Source organism: Manis javanica, chromosome 13, assembly GCF_040802235.1.
Source record: "Manis javanica isolate MJ-LG chromosome 13, MJ_LKY, whole genome shotgun sequence".
Lineage (NCBI taxonomy): Eukaryota > Metazoa > Chordata > Mammalia > Pholidota > Manidae > Manis > Manis javanica.
This window is the reverse complement of record NC_133168.1, coordinates 100074250-100097691: the sequence shown is the minus strand read 5'-3', so window position 1 is coordinate 100097691 and position 23442 is coordinate 100074250. Positions and strand designations below refer to the sequence as shown.

General features: G+C 63.7%; 1 protein-coding gene across 1 annotated transcript; it reads left to right on the top strand.

The window, feature by feature from the left end:
• The first annotated feature begins 4012 nt into the window (after positions 1-4012).
• ONECUT3 (one cut homeobox 3) lies at positions 4013-20213 on the top strand. Its single transcript, XM_037018047.2, has 2 exons — positions 4013-5177; positions 19921-20213. Exons 1-2 carry the CDS (start codon positions 4013-4015, stop codon positions 20211-20213), a joined length of 1458 nt encoding a protein of 485 aa, XP_036873942.1.
• Positions 20214-23442: the final 3229 nt, after the last annotated feature.

Sequence of the window (23442 nt, the reverse complement as noted above, 5' to 3'; positions counted from 1 at the left end):
CCCCTACTAGCCGCGCCTCCAGCTGGGCCTCCCGGTATTCACGATCGTGGTGCCAGAGGTTCCAGTCCCCAGCGCGGCCCACGACCCGCACCAGACACCCGCGGGCGCAGAGGGGGCAGGAGCAGGGTGACCCGCCTCCGGCCCCCGCGGTCACTGTCCAGTGGGGAAACTGAGGCTGGTGTAGGCCCCGCTGTCCGTCCAGGCGCCCCGTTTCCACCCCGCCCCGCCCCGCGGCGACCCCCGCCCCCGGCTCAGTGGTGACGGTGGGGATTCCCTCGCGGACTGTGTTCCTCCAACTCCCGGACCGGCGGAGGCCGCGCTGCTGGTGGAGGAGACGAGGCCCGGGGCTCTAGGGGACGCCACCCGCACCCCCCGCCCGCCACGGACGCCCGGCCCCGGTGCCCCCGCGCAAACAAGCGCAGTGTTTGTCGAAAGCGCGGCGGGCGGGCGGCCCGGGAGCGATGAGGATTCGATGGAGCCGCGCGCCGCGGCGGGGGCACCGGAGCCCGGGCGGGCGCGGGGATCGATCGGGCGCAGCTGTCGCCGACACGCCCGCGGGAGCCATCCAGCCCGTGGGCCAGCGCGACCCGGCGCCCCCAGACTAGGGGCAGGGAGCTCGGGACGTCCCGCTCGCCAGGGGGCGAAACCGCAACGTCGCGGCGCCGCAGGTTTGGGGCTCGGAACGTCCCCGCGCCCAGCGTCCTAGGGTAGAGGCTTCGGGCGCCGAGCACCCAGCCCCGCCGGGACCCCTGCCGGGCCGGGAAGGCCCGACGCCCTCCCCCCAAATCTAAATAAAGTCCTCTGACCCCGCCCGAACGAAAGCGCTGGAGTCAGGCGGGAAGATGCGCCCCGCCAGGCGCGCGCGCGGCCAGGATTTGGGGCGTCCGTAGTTTTGGGGGGTTGCAGCCGGGGCCAGTGCAGATTTGAGCTGGGACTGGGCTGGAAGAGGACATGGGTCACCACTATTTATTAAAACCTCTCTCTTATAAAAAGAGTTGTGCACAGCGGCCGGTGGGTGACTTTCATTTTCGCGGGGAACAAATCGAATCTCACAGAATCGTTCGCGGATCGTAGAGAAGCCTAGGGGGAGCCCAGAAAAGGAAAACTTTGGGTATACCCACCCACCCAATATTTTTAGCTGCGATGCTTGCGGCAGAACTGGATACCCGGCCCGTCCAAGAGAAGGGGGAGCATAGTATTGGTCACGGGGTGGTGGGGATAGTCGTGCTCGAGTGGGGTGTTATAGCGGCTGTCCGGGAAAGCGGGGGACTGGACGCTGCGAGCCGGCTTAGCCGACCGACCGAGGCAGAGCTTGTCGGATCTCCAGGCCCAGAGAGGGTGGGCGTCGGCCAGGGGCCGCCCAGCGCATGCCGAGGCACCCGAGGCGCAGACGCGGGCTCAGGGGGTCGAAGTCCAATTTTCCGGAAGGGGATACTGAGGCTGGAGCGCCTCCACTTCGTGGTGGTCAAGTCATCAGGGGCGAGGGTGGGGGTCGTCCTGCTCCCGCAGAGCCCACCCCTCCCCCACCCGCAATTTGCCTAATGACCCAAGATCGATCAGGGCCCGAGCCACCGGCCCGCCCCGTAGCCAGCTCAATTCTATTTTGGTAATTACTAAAAGGCCATTGGTGGGGGGAGCTGGTTCTGGGGCTCCAGGGGCCCCCTCCCTCTCTGGATACCCACAAATTTTTATTCGACCTCAGCAGAAGGGAGACCCCTGTCCCTGGGGGAGTCCAAGTCCCAGACAGCCTGAGGGGGTGGGGGCTGACGTGCACCTAAATAAGGCTGGTCCCTGCCAGCCTAGGGGCGTCAGGTGTCTGGAGGCAGCAGAGAGGAGGGGGCGCCTTCATCGGGAAGCTGCCGTTTGCCTCTTTTCTTTCCAAATGGATGCTTTTCCCTTTAGAATAAGCCACCGAGCTTGTTAGAAAAATGAAATGATAATCTAGCCGGAGGGAATATGTAAAGCAGGAAGCAAAAGGCTGCTGTGACCCCCACCCCCACCCCCGGAGCACCTCTGGGTTGACCAGTGGGGCTATTTCCTTCCACTCTTGTTACCCCACCCAAAGAGGCCACCCCTGCCTGACCTGCCCCTGGAAGCAATCATTTCATTGAGGCTGACTGATTCTTAGATCTCACGATTATTTTCAATTATCTGTGATTGTTGGAGGGTGGGATCGGGGCCCAGACTGGGGCTCAGCGCAGCCAGCACGGTCCCCCCAGACTCGGAATCAGCACCGGGAAGGGGGCGTTCATTTAGTTGTCAGGACCACCCTTCTTCCGCCTCTGTTTGCCCACCTGGAAGATGGGTGTTGCGATACCTGACCTGAAGTTATATACAAACCCTGGAATGGAAAAGCCTGTGTACCGGGACTTGGGGACAGGACGTGGGAGCCGAGGGGGAGCCCTGCCGTGCCCACTCTGACTGGGGCCTAAGGCAGAGGGAGAAGGATGGCAGGGATCACCGGCAGAGCAGAAGAGGAGAGAGTGTGTGCCTGGTAAACAGTACCCAGCCACTGAATGTTGAGTTTAGTAACAGGGGTCCGCTTTATTCTGTCTTAACCCAGGATTAAGATTGGGCCACTTTACTGTCTGATCTCCCTAAACTGGAGGTCAACTCACCCAGGCCCCTCATCATCCAGCTCTCGCCTGGGACAAGCATGAAGCCACCCTCCTACTGGCAGAGAGGGGGAAACTGGGGCACAGAAAGACCCTTGGCATAGGGCCGAGCCAAGGTGCCTGTTCAGAGAGGCACGTCTCCAATGTGTGGCCACATTCACAGGGGTGGGGAATCATGTTGGAGGGGTGCCCAAAAGGGGAGGGCGTGGCTCCCTGATAGGGTCTCCCCCCACCCGGTCCTCTTACTGAGATTGGGGCTCTCTCTGGGGTCTGTTTTGGCCCTCCTGACCCTGCTCCCTGACCTGCATCTTACCCCACTGGAGGGATCCCTGTGGAGGGGGGGCCTTTCTGAGGGTGGGAGCCCCCCTTCCCTGTTTATCCCAGTTCCCAGGGGTCCCTGGGCTTCACTGATCTCCAGGTGGTGAAAAAGGACCTGCCCACCCAAAGGAGAAACAGGCTTCCTGGGGAGCAAAGAGGGTGCGTCCTAGGCCTGCCCGCTTTGCAGGGGGACAGGGGTTCCTTTAAGAGTCACCCCCAAGCAGCTCCCACACTGGCAAGGGGAGAAACCAGAAGCGTCTGGGATGGGGAGATGCCTCTGACACACCCCTCTCCCCGGGCTTCATTGTTCAGCTGGGGAAACTGACGCCCAAGTGCCCAAGATCCATTCACTTGGGGCAAACGGGCTCTGACGGTGACCTAAGGACCCACCTCTCCTCACCACCAGCCCCAGCGATGTTGGGGGTGTTGTGTCTCCCCGAATATGTTCAGACAGAGGCAGCTGGGTTTGCAGGGGATCCACCTCCAGAGGTCGTGTGTGCGCTTGGGTGGGCGGGAGCGCGTGGGTCGCAGGGCGCCACCCAGCCACAGTGTGTGCGCTCCCTGGAGATGGACTCAGGGGACAGCAGGAAAGTGACCTCCGTGACCCCGTGGGGAGACACTCGGAATCAGAGATGCAGAGATGGGCCATCGGCCCCACCTCGGAGGAATGTGCCCTCAGACCCTAGCGGGCCACTGCGGGGCACAGGCAGGCGCGGAGGCAGGGGGTCCCAGAAGTCCGAGTCTGGCCCCCTCCGCCAGGCCTGTCGCTCGAGGGGCGCCGGGGCGGGACAGGAGCGAGGCGGCGGGAGGCGGCGGCGGCGGCGGGAGCGGTGGGCGGGGGCGCTGACGTCAGACCCGGGCCCGGGCGCCGGCGGCCGCTCCCCCGCCACATCCTGGTGGCCGCGCTCGCAGCCGGGCCGGGCCGTGGGCCGCGCAGCCGGGCAGCCTCGCGCGCAGCCACCGGGGAGCGGGCGGGGGCCATGCGGCGGTCTTGAGCGCGCCGGGCCGGCGCCGAGGAGCGCGCGCGGCGGGCGGGCGGGCGGCTGAGCCGGCGAGGGGCCTGCGCGCGGCGGCCGAGCATGGAGCTGAGCCTAGACAGCCTGGGGGGCCTGCACGGCGTGGCCCACGCGCAGGCGGGCGAGCTGCTGAGCCCGGGCCACGCGCGCTCGGCGGCGGCGCAGCACCGCGGCCTGGTGGCGCCCGGTCGCCCGGGCCTGGTGGCGGGCATGGCGAGCCTGCTGGACGGCGGCGGCGGGGGCGCCGCGGGCGCGGGCGGCGCGGGCGGCGGCGCCGACTTCCGCGGGGAGCTGGCGGGCCCGCTGCACCCGGCCATGGGCATGGCCTGCGAGGCCCCCGGCCTTGGCGGCACCTACACGACGCTCACGCCCCTGCAGCACCTGCCGCCGCTCGCGGCCGTGGCCGACAAGTTCCACCAGCACGCGGCGGCGGCGGCCGTGGCCGGAGCGCACGGCGGCCACCCCCACGCGCACCCGCACCCCGCGGCCGCGCCGCCCCCGCCGCCCCCGCCGCAACGCCTGGCTGCCAGCGTGAGCGGCAGCTTCACTCTCATGCGCGACGAGCGCGCGGCTCTCGCCTCCGTGGGGCACCTCTACGGGCCCTACGGCAAAGAGCTGCCCGCCATGGGGTCGCCGTTGTCGCCTCTGCCCAACGCGCTGCCGCCCGCGCTGCACGGCGCCCCGCAGCCCCCGCCGCCGCCGCCGCCGCCGCCGCTGGCTGCCTACGGCGCGCCAGGCCACCTGGCTGGGGACAAGCTGCTGCCGCCCGCCGCCTTCGAGCCGCACGCCGCGCTGCTGGGGCGCGCCGAGGATGCGCTGGCGCGCGGGCTGCCCGGCGGCGCGGGCGGTGGGAGCGCGGGCAGCGGGGGCACCGCGGGGCTGCTTGCGCCGCTGGGCGGGCTGGCGGCGGCCGGGGCACACGGGCCCCATGCGGGCGGCGGCGGCGGCCCAGGCACCGGCGGCGGCGGCCCCGGGGCCGGCGCTGGGGCCGAGGAGATCAACACCAAAGAGGTGGCGCAGCGCATTACCGCGGAGCTGAAGCGCTACAGCATCCCGCAGGCCATCTTCGCACAGCGCATCCTGTGCCGCTCCCAGGGCACGCTCTCCGACCTGCTGCGCAACCCCAAGCCGTGGAGCAAGCTCAAGTCGGGCCGCGAGACCTTCCGCAGGATGTGGAAGTGGCTGCAGGAGCCCGAGTTCCAGCGCATGTCGGCGCTGCGCCTCGCAGGTAGGAGCGCAGCGCGCACCGCACGACCCCAGGGCGCCGGCTCGCGGCTCCCCAGCGCCAAGCAGGGCGGCAGCGGGGAGCCCCGGACCCTCCTCCCCTTGCCGGGGCCGCGCAGCCGGCCGGCCGGCTCGGGACTCCGGGCGGAAGGCTACAGAGTCATGTGCACCCCTGCCCGTCGGTACCGTCGCCCGAAGGGAGGAAGAGATTGTGCCGCCTGCCCCTCCGGGACGGACAGGGTTCCCCGGTTCCTTTTAGACTGCAGGGAGGGTCCCCCAATCAGCCCACAGGGTCGCTCATTGTGTGTGTGTGGTGTGTGTGCGGTGGGGGTTCTGACCCCGAAACGCGCCGCCGCTGTAAGCGCGGGATGCCACTCCGGTCCTCCCGAAAAGACCTGCGCGGCGCCTCGAGCCAGGGGGGCCGAGAGGGTACTGCGTTCCCCGCGCCGTGGCGGCCAGGGCCGGGCCCGCGCTCAGCCCCAGGGCCCAGCGCGCGCTTCTTTGTAGCTCGGCCTTCGCGATCGATAGCCCCCTCCCCCTCTCCGGCCGCTGGCAAAGGTCACCCGAGAACGGGCGGGGGAGGGGAGGCCCCGGGGACCCTCGGAGGCCTTCACACCCCGACCAGCGCCCGTCCCGCGTTGGTTCCTGGCGCGCGGCCACTGCCGGCCTTGCCGCCCGTTTGTTCCCCGCGTCTGCCTCTCCGCTGCCTGTCCGGGCAAACTGCTGTTTTTCGCTTGCTCTCGGTTTTTCGCCTATCCTTCCCTCTCTCTCTGCGACGCTCCGTTTCGGCCTCCGGGTCTCCGCCGTGCCCGCACTGACCCTCGGCCCCCTGCGGCTCCCACGGGACCGCACTCCCTCCTCCTCCCCAGCTGACCACAGCTGGGTACACACCTGCCCCAGCACGCAGCCTGGAGGCCCCTTTCTCTTGCGTGTTTGTGTGGGGTACAGGACAGTCCCCCGTCCCTAGGATGGATCTGGCTTGGGTGCGGGGTCTTTCCCTGGCCGCACTGGGGAGGGGGCTGCAGCCGCCCTGTTCGTGGGGACAATAGCCGCCGCAGGCGCCTGATCGATCGCCTCTCGTGCACTGGGGCTAGCGGAGCTGGAGGGGGCTGGGACTCCCTCCTGCAGGGGAGGGATCTGGCTGGGCCTCCAGCCCACCCGGACAGGCACGGGGCCGGAGAAGAGGGGCTGGAGAACGGTCTTGTGTTCCGTGCACCCCTTCCCCTAGACGTACTGGACAACCCCCAGCCTGCACCCACACTCGGGCCTCAGTTTCTCCCTTCTGCAGAGCGAGGTGACAAGCTGAGAGTCCTGTGGGCTTCTTAGGTTCTCCAACTTGGAGAATAAGGAAAGAAAGACCCCCATATGTGGCAGGTGACCCAGTGTGCGGGGAGGTCATCTATGACATGCTAGGAATGGCGTCAGTTCTGTGTAAGGCCAGGACCCACTCTACCCAGCTCCCCACAACACACATGATGGCACAGGTGTTCTCAGAGGGGACAGTCCTAGAAACACACAGCCACAGCCTACTGTTTGCAATCGAAGTGACATCAGGTGGCAGAGACCACACCCCATCCTCTCTGGCCAAAGGTACAGCTCTGACGTGTTAAGGTACAAAATGGCAACATGTGGCCTTTGACCCGTCTCCTACCACCCCGGCTACCTGCCGCCTCTTCCCGGCACAAATATTTCAGGGACTTTGCGTCCAACACGCACGTTCCCCCAAAGAACACATGGCTTTTCCATTTTTTTCACCGTCTTTTTCACCGTCATAGTGTGTAACTAACACGGCCCATTAGCAGAATTTCAAGTGTACACTTCGAGGCCACCCAAAAGATCCGCCCAGGGCATCCGAGAAGAAGCCTCAGGCACAAAGTCCCCGTGGGGGGCGCCTGCCCCAGGGTGAGGAGCTCCAGCTGGTGGGCAAGGTGGCCGCCGCTGGGCAGTCGGGGCTCCTCTTCCCGCTGCTGGTGTAAGTACAGGTGGGGAAACTGAGTCTGAGCTTGCGTCCCAGCGGGGTCGGCCTGACGTCTGCAGCTTTGCGCAGCAGTGCCACCTCTGTGAGCCCCAGTTTCCTCTTTTGGAAAATGGGAGAATAGTCGCGGTCTCAGGAGCGTTATAGGGGAAGTGGACGGGGGTGGGGTGGGCGCAGGGCCTGGCACGTTCTGAGCAGGGCGCGCAGTGCTGGGGATAAAGGACCCGGCCCCCGGACCTGTTCCCGGGTCCTACAGGCCGCTGCCCACGCGGTGAGCCCGCTAACCGGCCTGGTGCGCGGGAAGGCCCTGGGCAACCGCTGCCCCGCCAGCGCGCTCCGCTCGGGGCGGCGCCTACACACCGCGGGGCTCGGCCTGGGACGGAGCAATTAGGCGGCGGCCGGCCGAGAGGCCTTTAGTTCCGGTCGCTGCGCAAATGAAAAGCGGTTAAGTGGCGGCAAATCGCGGCGGTTAGAGGGAGGCGGCAGGGCGCGAACCCCTCCCCAGCACGCCGCCCCACACGCGGCATCTCGCAGCGCCTGCAGGTGCCGTCCGCTCCCCGCCCCGCACAGTTCAGACCTCCGTCCCGCGGTCTCCCCGCCCCTCCGACGCCTCCGCGCCTCGGCAGCTCGCAGGGCTCCGCGCCCCGGCCCGGCCTCCACCTCGCTGCCCGGGACGGTCCCCGTGGGGTGTCCCGTCAGCGCTCCGGGGACCAGGGGACAGAAGGGACAGGACGCAGGAAGACACACGTGCAGAGAGGCAGAGACAGGATGGGAAAGATACAAAGGAAAGCAAACCGGGGCAGAAACAGAAAGACAAAGAGAGAGGGGGAAGGGCCAGCCCCACCCCCCTCCTGGCTTCCCTCCTCCCTCCTTCCCGGATCTGGGGCCCAGGGGGAACCCAAGGGGTGATTTATTTGTTTCTGTGAAGCACCCTAGAAATCTGACCAGGTTCCCCAACCCTCTACTTCACGCCAGTCAACTCTGTGTGCCTCAGTTTACCCTTCTGTAAAATGTGTGCGCACTGGGGGTATCAGGTCCTAGGACCGACATCTAAGATTCGGGGACCGCACCTCCTGGTAAATTCCAGCCCGCGGCCCCCTCGAACCCCACTGCCGTTGGGGGCTCACCCCCCACTTCACCCCCCCCAGTCCTGGGGGTGCGCAGCTTTCTAGCCGCCGCCTCGAGGAAGCCCTCCCGGGTTGCGTTTCAAACAGTAATTACGGGAGAGGCGCTGGGGGAGGGGCGGCGACTCCTCGGCGGGGGCGGGGCGGTCGATGAATTCGAATTACCGTCTCTAATTCATCACCGTCGCCTGGTCGATTGCTTCGGCCGTCTTCAAATATTGTTTAAATTGCAACTCCAGAGGAAAAGTATTTTTTGTAACTGAGCAGAAAAAATATATATGTAAAATAAGATTTCAGGTGGGGGCAATTGAAAGAAAGGCCCTCTGCCCATTGCCCCGCAGGTGAGCTGGGAGCCCAGAATCCCCGAGCGGTGGTGGCGACCAGAGAGGGGAAAACTAAGGCCGGGCGGGAGCCGTTCTGGAAGCGAGGTGCTGACGGGTTGGCAGTGGTGCGCAGCGGGGCGGTCAGGGGCTGGGTCTGGAGGGGGTGCAGGTGGGCAGATGCAGGGTGGACTAGCGCGCCACCCAGGCCGGGATGTCACGGCTCCGCCGGCCCCACCTCTTCCCCATCGCAGCCGCCGCCCAGCCCTCAAGTCCTGACCTGCAGCCCCCTTAGAGGACAGCTGCCCACCTCCCACAAGCACACTGGATGTGCCCGAAGACCCCCGAGCCTTCTGTAATAAACTTGCCTTGGACCTCAAGGGGTCCACACCTCCTGCAAACCTCCCACCCCCTGCAAACCTCCCACCCCCTAGAAAAGACATCCTGGCTGGGAACTTGGATACCTGGGTCTCGCCTGGGATCCGGGGTGAGGGTCAGAGCCTCAATGTCCCCGTCTGAGAAATGGACAGACCCAGGTCCACCTAGTAGGTGCTTGTTGGGACCGTTCTCTCAAGCCCACACCCCCGAGGAGAACCTCAGGGTGGGTTCAGAGTCCCTGCACCCTGAGGCCATGTTGCTTAGTCACCCAGTTGCACTCACCTCTCATCTTTGGGGGGCCGGGTCACGCCCTGGCAGCTTGTGATCCGTGGGACCCATGGAGACGGGGCAGGGGATGGGGTCTGCGGGGAACCCTAGGCCCCACAGAGATGCACACACAGAGTGGGGGAGACTGTGTCGCAGCTGTGTGTGCCAGAGCCACCTGGGGCTGGAGCTCGATACTCAGCGTGACCCCGGGCCCCCCCAAAACCAGCCCCCTCCTTGCAGGCCACAGGACCCGGTGGGGACAGCCCCAGGACCCTGCTCAGGCAGACCGAACGGGAGCGGAGGGGGGCCGGCTGAGCCCGGGAAGGGCCCGAAGCTCTGCTCTCCTCAGTTCTCCCACCAGCACCCAGATGGCGTCATGCAAACTGTTTACCCTTCAAGCCGGCTGTGGTCATTGTTCCCACTTTACAGACCGTCAAGCCGAGGCTGAGAACAGAGCCCAGGGTGAAGCGGGGCCGGGGCCGCCAGGAGGGGGAACAGACTTGGCTTCCCCAGCAGTAAATGGGGCGGTTGCAGCCCCACCGACGGGCTGCGTCTGGTGGAGCCAGGAGCCCGACTTGAGGTGCTCAGGCTCCCACCTCCTGCACAGGGGGGCGCATCCCAGGCAGGTGGCCCAGCGGGGACAGAGGCCGGGACAGGGGAGCTCAGTGGTCTGAGGACAGTAAGCGAGCCCAGGGTCACGGCAGGTCCCAGTTTGCAGGCAGCCTGGGTGGGGGGACGGTGCGGGAAGGAGGGCCTGCCCTCCCCCCAGGGTGGCAGGCTCATGGGCCTACGCGAGCCCCCAAGGGACCGACCACCTGAGAGTCGCCGCCTCCCTCACACCGGCCCTGAGGGTGAGCCTGGGCCCAACCCTGGAGATCCCGTCCTCCCCAAACCCAGGCCGGATAGTGTCTTCCTGGGGATGGTCGCCCCACTTCACAGACAAGCGTGGTTGCAGGGCGGGGGCCTGGAGCTGGTCTTCGGCTCCCTTATTCTGAAGTCCCCTAAAATCCTACAGCTAACCAGGACCCAGCCGTTCCCTTCCCGAATCCCTGATCTCTCATTCCTGGGCTTGCACCCTACCAACCATCACCACTCTAGTCTGAGCAACCCACCTCTTGCCTCCTCCTCCTTGGTGGTCTCCAGGCTCCACTCCACCCATCGTGTCCTCTCCCCGGAAGCTGGAGGGGGCCTTCTGTGGTCTCTTTGGAAGTCGTCACCGCTCTGCTTGGCGCCCTGCCGCAGGGTGCCCCAGGACCCCCTAGAGCCCTCAAGGAGGCTGCTAGAGAGCAAACTCCCTGCCACGGCCTTGCCTTCAGGCAGGACTGCGCTTCCGGCTGGTGGAACCCCGAGGACAAAGGCTGGGAGGTGGGGACGCCCAGAGCGGCCTTAAGGAGTGCAGCCAGGCCGGCGTCTCTATGTAGCGGCAAGCCCAGCGTAACTAGGAGAGCACAAGCTGGTTTGAATCAAGTTTTTAATTGAATATGGCCCTTGATCAATAAGGAAGGCAGCGGGGGGGCGGGGGGGGCGGGGCCGGGCTGGGAGCCAGGGGTGGCTTGGGAAACCCACCTGACCTTGGGCAGCCCTGGGATGATCCCTGCGGCGTCACTTTCCCCTCTGCCAAAAGGTGTAGGTGTGGGTGGGGTTAGGAAACAGGACTCTCCTGAAGTCTTGCCCTGTGAGCAGACTGGGGGGGCCAGGTGGGGGTCTTTAGACCCAGCATGTTACAGGCACAAGCCACAGATACACAGCGCAGCAGATGGACCAGGAGATGCGGCCGAGAAGGGCCGGGCTGCCAGAGCGAGGTGCAGGGGAAGCCGGGGTAGACACGCTTGGGGCACAGAGCAGCTGTTCCCGGAAGCAATGGGCGGTGTCCGAGGGAAGCAATGTAGACGCCCACGTTGGCACTAGGGCAAACTGCCGACTCTGGCTCGGGACCCCCACGGATCTTGGGCTCAGGTCTGGTATACTGGAGGCCGCTGGGGCTGGGGGTTTCTCCCCAGGCCCGTGCCCCCCACCCCCCACCGCCCCTGCTGGTGGACCACTTCTCCCTGCATGCGGGTGGGTGCTGTCTGACTGCTCCCCAGCGCTGGGGCTGGGAGGGGGGTGGCACCCACAGTGACAGGGAAGGTGAATCGGGACCTGGTGTCTGGACAGCAGGAGATGCCAGTGCCTCAGTTTCCCTGCCAGGTGAATGCCGCCCCGCAGGGTGCGGGAGAAGCCAGCCTTGGAGTCTAGCTGGGGCCCCTACATCTCACATGTGGGTCAGGGGACCTCCTGAACCCGGAAGAATCCAGCAGCACGTTGTGCACGGGGCATCAGGGTCACAGCGGTAGGAGCTCAAAGAGCTGAGCGTGGCCTCTCCAGGGTGGGCTGGGGGCAGCCCGGGATGCCCAGGCAGGGACCGCGGGCGGTCGCTCCTCCTGGGCACCCCCCATTTCCCCAAATGGAGACTCGCATCCCCAGCCCAGTGGAAGCAGCAGCCTGGGAGATCCCTGCTTCCTCCCTCGGCCTCCCATCTGGGTCCCCCGCCTTCTTAGATGAGGCCGCTTAGCTTTTCAGTAGTGGACACGCTCGCCAGGCTCCAGATTTAAGCGGAACGGGAGCGAGTCCTCCGTAGCCCTTCTCTGCAAACCGCAGTTTCTATTCCTTCTTCCGGAGAGAGGGTACACTTAGTTCAGCGGCCACAATTGGGCATCCTGATAATTTTCCTTTTTGCTTAAAAACACAACAGAGGGTCCCCGGTTCCTCTTGCCTCCGTGACACCCGGAACATGGCGGGTCGGCAGCGAGCGAGCCCGGGGCGCTCTGGCTGGCTGTGTAGCGTTCTCGCGGCCCGTCATTCTTTCTCCAGCGCCCTCCTGCCCAGAGCAAGTGGGAGGCTGTGTCAGGTGCTGGCGGCCATTCCCAGGCCGCGGTGCGTATGTCCCCAGACGGGCCACTTTGCAGCCAGTTTACCGCGGATTCGTTTCCGAGTCGCTGAAATCCTTGCACCCCACCCCCACCCCTGGGTGGGTCGGCCTCTCTGTTCCTTATCACTGGCGGCTTTCTCGTCATCTTTTTCAAATCCATTTGCAACTGCCAGCCGCTGTGACTTTTCAACACATCTTGACAAATAAAAGCTCTGTGATTGCACGCGTATGTGCACGCGTGTGCCGGCGTGGTCTGCCCCTGTGCGAGGGAGCCTGAAATGGGGGCGTCTCCGTGGCTAGAGGTCCCAGCGGAGAGCTGCCCCCAGACACCCCCACTCCGCCACCCCCTCGCCCGGCCGTACAACCTCCAGATGGGGCCCCGGGAGGGGTGGCCCGGAGTCCGAGCAGAAACACTCATTCCCTGATAAGTCTTTGAAAGGCTCAGAATTAATTTGAAAATGCAGCCATTAAAATCCCATCAGGGGGAGCAGGGCAAGGGAGGGAGGGAGGGGCGGCCTCCCCCACAGGCTGGGCGCTGGCCAAGGTGCAAACAGAGGCGGGAGGGAAGTGGGAGCAGGGGGGGCAGGGGGCAGATGAAGGTCTGTGAGGTCCAGGGTTCCTTGCCAGAAGGCACGCGCCTGGGTCAGCCCCGTCTCCTGGGGATGACTCTGCACCCCTCCAGCCCATAGGAGCCCCTTTCCTGGCTCCCTCAGGGTTGCAGGGTGGAGGTAAAGAGGGTCAATGGCCTATGTGCTCTGGGGTCCCTCAGAGTGACTCCCTGTGTGATCCTGGGCAAGTCACCCACCATCTCTGGGCTGTGGAGGCCAGCAGGCTTGCTCAGGGCAGATCAGCCCAGTGGGAACAAGCCACCACGGTGGGGGACATCGGTGTTCCCCACATCTGGGGCCTGGGTAGCTTGGTGGCTGGGGTGGGATGTGTCGCCAAGGAAACCAGTCATCATCCCAGCCGGAGACCGGGGTCGTATTGAATTGTCTGCTCCACGAAGCCAAAGCCGAGCACAGGAGGCGGCCAAGGGGAGGCGACTCCAGCTCCCGCACCCCCACCCCCCATTCCACCTGGCCTTTGTGGGGTGGCGGCCCGCTTTCCTGGTGCCACCCTGGCTCCTGCCTCTTCTTGTTCTTTCTCTCTGCTCTTCCCAACCGCCCCCCACCCCCCACCAGTCCTGTCCCCGAGTCGAGTCCCACCCTCCATGCCCAGCCCTGTGCCCACCTGGAGGCCTGGGGGAGCCCTGCTGGGCTCACATCTTTCCCCAAAGGTCTGCCTAGTGCCACCCCCTGCTGGGAACCAAGCTTCTCCTCGCTGTTCGTTATCTGTGGCGGCTGGAGTAGCATGCCTTCCACGTCGGGTGTGGCTCCGTCAACCGCCCGCACCTCTGTCATGCTCACAGCTGTCTCTGGCAGTGGCTGGCACGCTGTGCACACAGTAGGTTCTTGATAAACGTATGAAGGCAGGAAGGAACGGGTGTGGTATCCCTTGTGGGCATTCATTTAGTGTCTGCCTGGCGGATCCTCATGACTGCTGCGTGGTGGGACCGTCACCACTGCTGAAGGGGAAGGACCTCGGGTCACCGGTCGGGGCAAACACGTGGTAAACCAGGAAAAGTGTCCACAGGGTGTGTGCTCAGGGCCACACGGAGGCCTGGTGTCCCCACTGACTGGGACTGGTGAGGAGGCAGCCCCAGGGCCAGGAAGGAGGGCAGGAGCTGTCCTGGGGGTCTGGGTGGACCCTGGCTCCCCTGGGGCATCACCCACACGCACCGTCACATCCTAAGACCATCTCCAAGCCAGCGTCGTGCGGAGGTCTGCTGGCCCCTGCGTGTTCCCCCACCACCCATGTACCCGGCAGCATGCTCTGCATCTGTCTTCTCCACTGCCCCTCGGGGTCCCCACGCTGCTGCGCACCTTTCCTGCCTGTCGCATGGACAGTTCTCACTGTGGCCACAGGCTTTCCTGATCACACGTGTGTGTGATGGTACGTAGATGAAGCTCACACACACACACACACACACACACAGGTCGGCTGAGCTCGCTCACACATCGCCCTCCACCAGGCCCCTGTGGCAGCTGTACCCGGGCACACAGCACAAGATGATGGCCCAGGATGGGCGCAGTCCTGGTCCCCTACCCCCTCCAGGCAGCCAGACCACAGCGGGCAAGGGAAGGGGGAGGAGGGGAAAGGCCATGTGGGGTCTGTCACGTGACGGGGTGCAAAGCTGTGATCCCCCTCCCTCCCATGCAGACCAGATTCCCTCCCATCCACTGAGGGGCAACCGATCGGGCCCCAGCTGGCTCCTCATCAGACCCCTGCGGCTCCCTCTCTGCCCATGGTCAGGGTGCTCCCTTCGGAGGACGCTCTGGGGCCCCTGCTGCCCCACCTGGCCCGCCAGGGTACTGTCCAGATGGGCCTCCCCAGGCAGGGTCTGCAAGTCTGGGCCAAGCCCCCTCACTCCTCCACGACCTGCAGAGGGGGTCACCAGGATTGTGTGTCGCTGGACAAACACACCCCGCCAGCCGCTTTGTGTGGCCCCACTTCGTGCTGGGGAACGGAGGATGGGGTCAGGGCTGGGGGACCCCAGCTTTGTTGGGGAAGCATTTTCTGGGGGAGAGCCACCGCTGCAGAGCTTTGAGGGATGCGTAGGAGTTCTCTGGGGGATGCAGCCCAGCTCCCTACCCCTGATCTCAGCTGCCCCCCCCATCCCTGGGAGGGCGTGAGGCTTGAGGCCTGCCCTGAGTGGGAACAAACCTCGTGGTCTTGCACTACGTGGGGCCCACAGCAAGCTCCTCCCAGGGACCCCCAGATGGGAGCTCCGAGCCTCACCCCACCCCTCCGCCATGGTATCGGGAACATCTCTGCAGTGATCTGTGGGAAGAGGGCCTGGTCACCCCCTTGGCTCCCAGGGGAGGCCTAGTGGCAGGCAGCGGTCTGCTGACCCCAGCAACTTCCTAGAAAGGCAGGAAGCAGGCTGGAGAAAAGGGCTGTGGGGGGCAGCCCCAGGTTCCCTGACACGGAAGGGCTCTCATCGGGAACGTGAGCGTGCCCACGTTAACCTCCCATTGTCCCCCCCCCTGGCCGCGGATCCGCGGGCCGCCCCCTCCCGGCTGGGGCGGGCGCGGCTGCCCTCTGCTGGCCGCGGCGGGCACCATCGGCCAGACCCTACAGAAAGCCTGCCTCGGGTGCATTGCTGGGCCCCCCTCTGGGGGCTTGGATTTGGGGAGGGGCTCTCCATCTCCTCTGGACCCCCTCGGGTCTCCTCCCGGGGCCCCGGGACCCCTTAAGAGCCAGCTCCAGAGCATCCCCCACCTGGATTCCACAATGACCAAGAGCCGACAGGGAGACAGGGTGGGGTGGGGGCCCCCAGAGTTCTAAGATCAGAGCGTCTTGGAATCGGTGGTTCTTAGTGTCAGATGCTCAGTCCTTGGGGCCCCGGAAGGTGGCGGGGAAGTTGGGGTCCCAACCCTCACTCAGTGGGCCCAGAGAGGGCGGGAGCATGGTTATGTTTGGAGAAAATGAAAGAAGAAAAGGGGAGCAGTGGAAGGAAATAGAGGGGTGACAGGAGCAGGGCGGCAGATGGCACTGAGGGTCCAGCTCTGCCAACGAAGAGCCCGAGGCCCTGCAGGGGGCTGACCGACCCGGGGTCCCAGAGCTCATCTGGTCCCCAGCCCAGCAGTCCCACAAGCTGCCCAGCCGGCTGCGGCTCCGGCTGTCATGGCAACCGCAGCTGCTGGTGAAGGTCTGTGTCTGGGCCACTCCCCATCCCTCCACCACAGGCTGGTGGTCCCCCTCTGCCGGGCACGTATGAGGGGGACCCTACGATGGGGCTCAGCGGTGTGGACAGGGGTATGGGAGGAGGTGGTGCTGGAGGAGAAGAAAGCTGAGGCAGTGGGAAGTCAGTGATGAACACAAGGGGTCCTGGAGGTGTCACCGAAGTGCATCAGTGTGGTGATGGGAGTGTGGGCAGGAGAGGGTGGTGATGGGGGAGTGGAGGGCCTGAAGGAGTAGAAGGGATCTAGTGGGTGTAGAAGTGATGGGATGGGGAGGTGGTGGGGTGAAGATGGCATGAGGGTGGGGGAGGTGAGGGTGGGGGTGGGGTGGGGGGGTGAGGGAGGCGGAAGAGATGCAGGTGGAGATGAGGGTGGGGGAGGTGACAGGTGGAAGGGATGCAGGTGGGGGAGGTGACAGGTGGAAGGGATGCAGGTGGGGAAGGTGACAGGTGGAAGGGACGCAGGTGGGGGAGGTGACAGGTGGAAGGGACGCAGGTGGGGGAGGTGACGGAGCCGGAGGTCGCAGTGTCAGTCCCCAGTGGAGATGGTCACGGACGCGGCGGCCTCGCAGTGTGAGGCTGGGGTTCGGTGCGACCGGGAAGCCCCGGCTTCCGCACCCGGCCCCCCTCCCCGTCCGGCGCCCAGTCAGTCCTCCCCAGCCTCACCTTTCCCTCCTATAGGAGGGACTCATACAGATGGCCACGCGCCCTCTGGGGGCTTCCTGGGTGGGGATCCCAGTGGCTGTTAGAGCTGGGCTGACCCCTGGGCGCCAGGCAGGATGCTGCCGGGGGGGTGGTGCGGGGGGAGGCTAGCGATGGTGATGGTGGCAGGCGCGCTGATGGGGGGCCCGGGGCGGCCTCCCTGGCTGGCATCGCGCCCCCGCCCTGGGCAGGGGCCTCCAGGCTGGGGCTCCGGGGCAGTGGGGGAGGGAAGGATGGGAAGAGCCCGTCGCGGTAAACAGCTCCGACTGGAGCCGGATCGATTCGGACTGTGAGGAGCTGTAATTAGATTGAACGCTGGGGAGGGGGGCAGGGGCGCCTCTTTTTGCTGCGATCGACAAAACGGGAAGTTTTTTCATGACTAGCTTCGTCCGACCGCTCCCCCATCCTCTGCCTCCAGGGCCCCCATTAGGCACTTGATTGGGGAAGGCGGCGGCAGGGGGGGATAAGAGGGACCCACATCTCCCCTCCCCATTCTAGGCCAGCTAATCCTGTCCTGCCCTGGTTGGGATTTGCTGGGCAACCCCGGGCAAGTGGCTTACCTTCTCTGAGTAAAAGAGAAAAACCCCTGCCTTAGGGAACTCTTCTAAGGATTAAATGATAGGACACATATACAGCTCTGGACATTTGAAGGTTTTGCAAGCTTTCTGGGGAGCTTTCGTGTCTCTGTCCTTACTCTAAATGTGTGATGGATTCGTGACCCCCTGAAGGGTTAAGTCACTGACAGAACGGGCGATTCCAGCAGGTGGTCAAGAGCCTCTTTGGGAATTTAACGTCATGCCGCCGCCGAGTTTCGACTCTTCCTGGGGACTTGATGTCTGAGACCCAGGCTTCCCTTTGAAAGAATGGGGGGCTTCCGGAACCCTCACAGGGTGTCCAACTTCCCAGGAGATGGGCAGTAAAGGCCGTTCCTTTGTGCTCCCTTGCAGATAATATATGCACGTAAGTTCTTGCGCCCCACTTTTGTACATGAAAGGCTGCCTCGCACACTGTTCCCCCCCAGGTCCTGCCTCAGCGGCTTTCCGGATCCATAATCCACCGTGTCCCCTCTGTCAGCTTCTCAACAGAGTCACAAATACAGTCTTGCCTAAATCAGTATTCAGCATTGCAGCATTAGAATATTTCGGTGAATACCCAGCACGGCTGAGCCTCAGAGCACTAGCAGTCGTCTCCTTCCTTGTACAACTGTTTGTTTTCCTAGGATTTAATAGTTGCCAGTCATAGATTCTCTCCCTCAAAAAAATGCAAAGCCGACCCAGTGGAATTCTCCACCTACCAGGTCACCTGCTCTTTCCGCTCCCCTTGGTGCCCCTGCCCTGCTGGACGGGGCTGCTCTTCCTGCCCTCAGTGCCCTGCCCTGCTGTTCTCTGGGCTCTTCCCTTCTCATCTCCGAGCGGAATCACATTTCCAAGGTCCCAGGCCTTCCTTTTTTCCTTTACTTCCTCATTTTGGTGGAGCACCTCTTCCCGCTGCTTTCTGAGACAGGGTGCCCGGGACTTTTGGAGACCTTGGGTGTCTGACTGGATCTTTATTTTACCTTCGTGCTTGATGTTTGGCTGGACATACAATTCTCTAGGAACATAATTTTCCCTCAGAGTTTTGAAGGCATCGCCCGGCTCTTTCCTAGTGTTTGAGGAGCCCAAGGCCACTCTGGTGCTCAGCCCTTTGGAGGACATCTGGCTTTCCTCTCTGGGAGCTTTTACGATCTTCTCTTTATTCTGGGTTGCTGGCATTTCGTAAGGGTGAGCCCCAGGGAGTGCCCCGAGCTGTGTGCTTCTCGGGCCCTTTTAAACAGGACTCTGATGTCCTTCAACCCTGTGTTTTTTTTCTTTCATTATTTGCCTCTTGATGACATGACAAATCTGCTCATTTCATCCTCTAACTTTATTATCATCTTTCATTTTCCATCTCTGCATCTACTCTGGTCTGTGTCCAGGGGTATTTGCTTAATCTTTATGTTCCAACCCACCGGTTGCTTTGATCCCAACTATCACATATTTACGTTCTAAGAGCATTTCTCATCCTGTCATTGTTCTTTTCCTTGAAGAGCATCCTGTTCTTGTTTCATGGATACAATGTTTTTCTCTTACACCCTCTGAAAATATTCATGACAGCTTTGTCTGCTCTATTTCTTCAGAGATCACCGCCCCCTTCCCTCCTACCATTTTTCTCATTTTCTCCTTTCCTCTCTCCCTCATTAGAGGCTCTTCTAAATGTCCAGCCATCACCCTTATTGAATCACAAAACCCGGAACAGCCAATTAGAAGTGCTGTGTGTCCCAGGTCAGAGGCAGGCAGGGGGTGAAGGGCTGCGTCAGCTCACACAGCAGAACCTGCTGTCCATGAGAAATGAGCCACACGGCACAGAGAACATTAATTTACTTTTGCGGACGTGTGTGGACATTGATCTGGCATGCCATCTGGTTCAGGCTGTTCCGGAACCACAAAAGTCGGTGTGGTGTGTGACCTCAGCAGGCCACCAGGGCTGGCAACGGGTCTGCTAGCACGGCCTGCACCACGGGCTGCATTTGGGGGTGACAGAGGAGCTGGGGCAAGGACTCCCAGGGAGGAGGGGCAGGGCAGGCTCTCCAGCACCCCACCCCCAGCCCTGGGGGGGGGGGTAGCCCGCCCAGCCTGATGAAGTTCATCTCTTCCACCCCTTGTCCCCTGCACCGAGGAGAGGGCATCCGCTTTGGAGTTGGGGGGTGGGGGGAAGGGGTGGGCAGGACCACAGCCCCCACCCCGCCCCCCTGGACTGCCGCACGTCCCGCTTGGCAAGCACCTGCTGGCCGCGGGGCAGCCTCCTGCAGCCTTCTTCCACTGTGTGCCAGGTGGCCGTGGGGAGAGAGGCATGGCCCCACACCCGGACTTACATCCTCCCAGCTCCAGAGGGCCCCTTGGGTACTCGAGGGAGGCCAGGGTGGGGCCTCGGATACCCGAATAGGGCTGTGGGCGCCTGGATCGCCTCCGAGCGCAGCCCAGGGAAGGAGGTATTGGCGCCCACCCCGCCTGTGAGCACGCGGTTGCCCCGTGGGGGATGTTACCGGGGTTTGTCGCGCACCCCCAAGGACCTATTAATTAACCGCCTCTTCCAGCCACGTCTACACGGAGCAAATAAGCCACATGTAGAGTGCCGGGTCCCTTCCCCTCCGTCCCGTGGGCCGCAGAGGGCGGCGGTGTCGGGGTGCGGGCGGGCGGCGCTCGGAGGCGGAGGCGCGGCGGAGGTGCGCTCACGCTGCGCCCCCTGTCCTGCCCCGCGGCGCCCCCGCCCGCAGCCTGCAAGCGGAAGGAGCACGACCAGCAGCAGCAGCGGGCGCTGCAGCCCAAGAAGCAGCGGCTGGTGTTCACCGACCTGCAGCGGCGCACGCTCATCGCCATCTTCAAGGAGAACAAGCGGCCGTCCAAGGAGATGCAGGTCACCATCTCCCAGCAGCTGGGCCTGGAGCTCAACACCGTCAGCAATTTCTTCATGAACGCGCGGCGCCGCTGCATGAACCGCTGGGCCGAGGAGCCCGGCGCCGCCCCCGCGGGCCCGGCCGGCGCCGCCGCCACCTTCTCCAAGGCCTGAGGCCCCGGCCGGCGCCCCGACGGCCCGGGCGCTGCCCTCCCTCCCCCCCAACCCGCCCACCCCGCCGGCCCGGAGACCCGCCCCGGGGGGCGCCCACACCCAGGGAGGGGACGCGGCACGCCCCCAGCCCCAGCGCACAAGAAGGGCCCCCTCCTCCCCCAGTCCCCTCCAGGCCACAGGCAGCCCTCCACGCCCTGGAGGGGAGGGGGCGGCGGGCAGGGGCTCCCCGGCTCCTTCTCAATTCAGGACGCCCGGAGGGCCTCCAGGAAAGCCAGGGCTCACCCCGTCGTCCCCAAAAGCGGGTCAAGAAGCACATACTAGACGTATAAACCGGGTATTTAAAGAAAGGAATTTTAAGAATGAACCCCCCCCTTTCCCCCTCCCCGCCATCAACAAAGGAAGGCAGGAGGAGCCTCCCTCCCCACGTGTCCCCCCAGGGACCCTTCCAGAACTCCGCCCCTCTCAAGTCGCCAAAACCTACCCAGAGCTGGGTCCCTGCGCACCCCTGCCCGCACCCAGCCCACGCCCGCAGAGCCGCCGCCGCAGTCAGGAACCCAGCCGCCCCTCCCGCGGCCGGGATTCCTTGTGCCAAGAATTGCCTGCCTTAACGTCTGGAGAGGGGGCCTGCGGCGCAGCGGCCAGCGCCCTCTCCCACCCCGTCCCAGACCGGAGGGGATGGCAAGCTTGAACGTGCGGGTAAATTCCAGACGCCTTCCCGCCCCGCCCCCCTGTGAGCTCACTTTACCTTTAGGCACCTTGACGACACGGGGAGACAGACCCCCAGAAACAAGAAAACGTCCAGATTCCACGGAGAAACGGGCCCAGCGAGCACACGGGGCCCAGCGGAAGGCCTGTGCGGCGGGGTCAGGGCCTGGCTCTCTGCTCGGAACCCTCCGGAGCCCACCCACCGCCTCCCAGAGCTCAGGGGCTGCTGCGAGGGGCCTGGGGGGCGGCAGGGGCAAGCTGGGCTCGCCACTCCCTCTGCGCACAGACAGCAAAGACGCCGAAGAAAGTGGGATCTGCCTGCTCCGTTGTTTGCCAAAAAAGTTGACAAGGGGGAAGGAAGGGTCAGAAGCGAAGGGGAGCGCGCGCCCCCGCCTTCCCCTCGGTCTGGTCTCATCCGGGTGACCCCCAAGACTGGCCGACTGCTGCCTCCCAGGGAGGTGGCTACCCCCGCCCCCCTTTGAGAATGCAAGAGACCTTTCTAGTGAAATGCCCTCCCTCCCCAGGTAAAGGCTACCTCACTCAAAAGTTCATGTCTGTGATTGGAAAAATCACGCCTGATACCAAAGATTTCCCCCCTAGGACTTGTGCTGGACGCTAGAATTCCCTCTCCGGGGGACCGGGCGCGTGCAGGAGGCCCGCCTGGGCCCTGACGTCCACGTGCTGTCCGTCCCCCACCAGAGAGCGAGCGAGAGGAGGAGAGGGAAGGAATAGGGAGTCGATGAGTGCCTTTTTCTTGAACCAAAGATGTGTGTGAAATGTTCTCTTGTCCTTATCGACCCGCTATTCTCCCCGATTTTTAAGCAACCGGATCTGAGTGATGCTTCTAGAACCTTTGGGTGTAGGGGCAGAATCCTAGAGTCCCTGTTTCCGACTGAGCCACCATCTCCCCCACACGTCCACGCATGCACGTGCACACTTGTACATATGTGCACACACCCACGAATGCACACGTGCACGTGAACATACGTGCACGTATGCATGCTTGTGTGCGCACATCCACGGACACACGTGCTCGCGTATGAATGCATGCGCACGCACACACAGTGCACATACATGCACGTGTCTGCACACACTGGCTCCCACCCGACCTCCCCCCCCCGCTGGGCCAGCCCCCCTCCGGAGCCTGTACCCCAACCTCTCCCTGAACCCCCGCCTGCCCTGACGCCCGGGTGGCCGTCACACACCAAGGACCACTCTCCACACACGGAAGGGAATCGCCAGCACAGCTCCTTTGAGCCTTTGACAATTTTCTCTGAAATACCTCAAAATATTTAATGTATAGTTTATGTGATGAAGAAAAATCCTTAGCTAGTTTTTGGAATACGTGACTTGAAGCTTTATACCGTTAAATTATAATTTTGCAGACGATGGTGTGTCGTTTCTTTGACGAGTCCCGTGGGAAGACATAGTGAATGTCAGGGGAGCTGAAGGCAGAGGCGGGAGTAGAGACTGGGGCGCGGGCGCGAGCAAGGACCCCCGTTTACAGATTTCTTACTTAAACGAGTCCTTTAGGAAAGAGAGGAGGAGAGAGTCCACCTTTCTGTTCTCTGGTGTGTTCTGTTTCTTGTTTTTTGGAGTCATGTCTTTTAAGAGTATTTATTATTCTACGTGTTCTGTGTTCAAATGTAATTTAAGAAAAAAAAGGGATGAAAAATGAAAAAAAAAGAGGGCGCAATGGAATTTGATTTGATGCATGACTATTGTACTCTTCCCTGAGGATAATGTACCGAGTGGGGGGCGGGGGTGGGGAGGTTCCGTGTTGCATCGTGTTTCCTGTCCGCCGGGCCCTGCGGCGCAGCGCCCCTCGCGGCCCTGGGTTACTTCCGCTTCCCAAGGATCTGTGTCTGGCCACCGGGGTGGAGGGGCAGGCGGCAGGGCCGGGGGCACCCAGACCTGGGTGTCCGCCTGTCCTTGTCGGCCAGGCGGGGCCCCACTCCTGACTCCGTGCCTGCTTCTGGAGCACGAGTGAGGGTATCCCTGCCGTCTTGGGGCTCCCCGGCCTCTTGCCAGTTGATTTGACATTAGCATGAATTCCCAAGTGTCTTGTTCAGAGGAGACAATCAATCAGCCAATTCGAGTCTTGTTGCCCAGGGTGGTGGGGGGCTGGGGTGTACCCCCATTCCCTGAGATCCTAACACCCATCCTGGGCTCCCCATCCCCAGGCAGACACCCAGCTCGGCCTTGGGCTGGGCATGAGGTCATCTGTCTGTCCTGCCTGGGAGGTGGGGAGAGCCCTCCCTCCTAGCCTGAGCCGGGGCCCCAGAGGACAGAGAGCCCCCCCAGAATCATGAAAGGGGGCTTCAGGACCATCTCCCTGCCTGTGACCCCACTTCTGTCACGAGGCTCCCCGCTCACACTGGAGGAGAGCCCCCCCTTCCAGAACAGGCCCCAGGTAGTGAACTCAAGGGCCCAGTTGGCCGGCTGGGCACCGTAGGCTCAACACACCGAGATGAGGCTCCCGTACCTGCGGGGCCACCTCAAATTCTCCACCCAAAGCAGCTGA

Excerpts from the sequence above, each read along its gene's own strand:
- ONECUT3 (XM_037018047.2), top strand. The coding sequence starts at position 4,013 with ATGGAGCTGAGCCTAGACAGCCTGGGGGGCCTGCACGGCGTGGCCCAC. Across the intron at positions 5,178-19,920 it reads GTCGGCGCTGCGCCTCGCAG|CCTGCAAGCGGAAGGAGCAC; the intron begins GTAGGAGCGCAG and ends CCCCGCCCGCAG.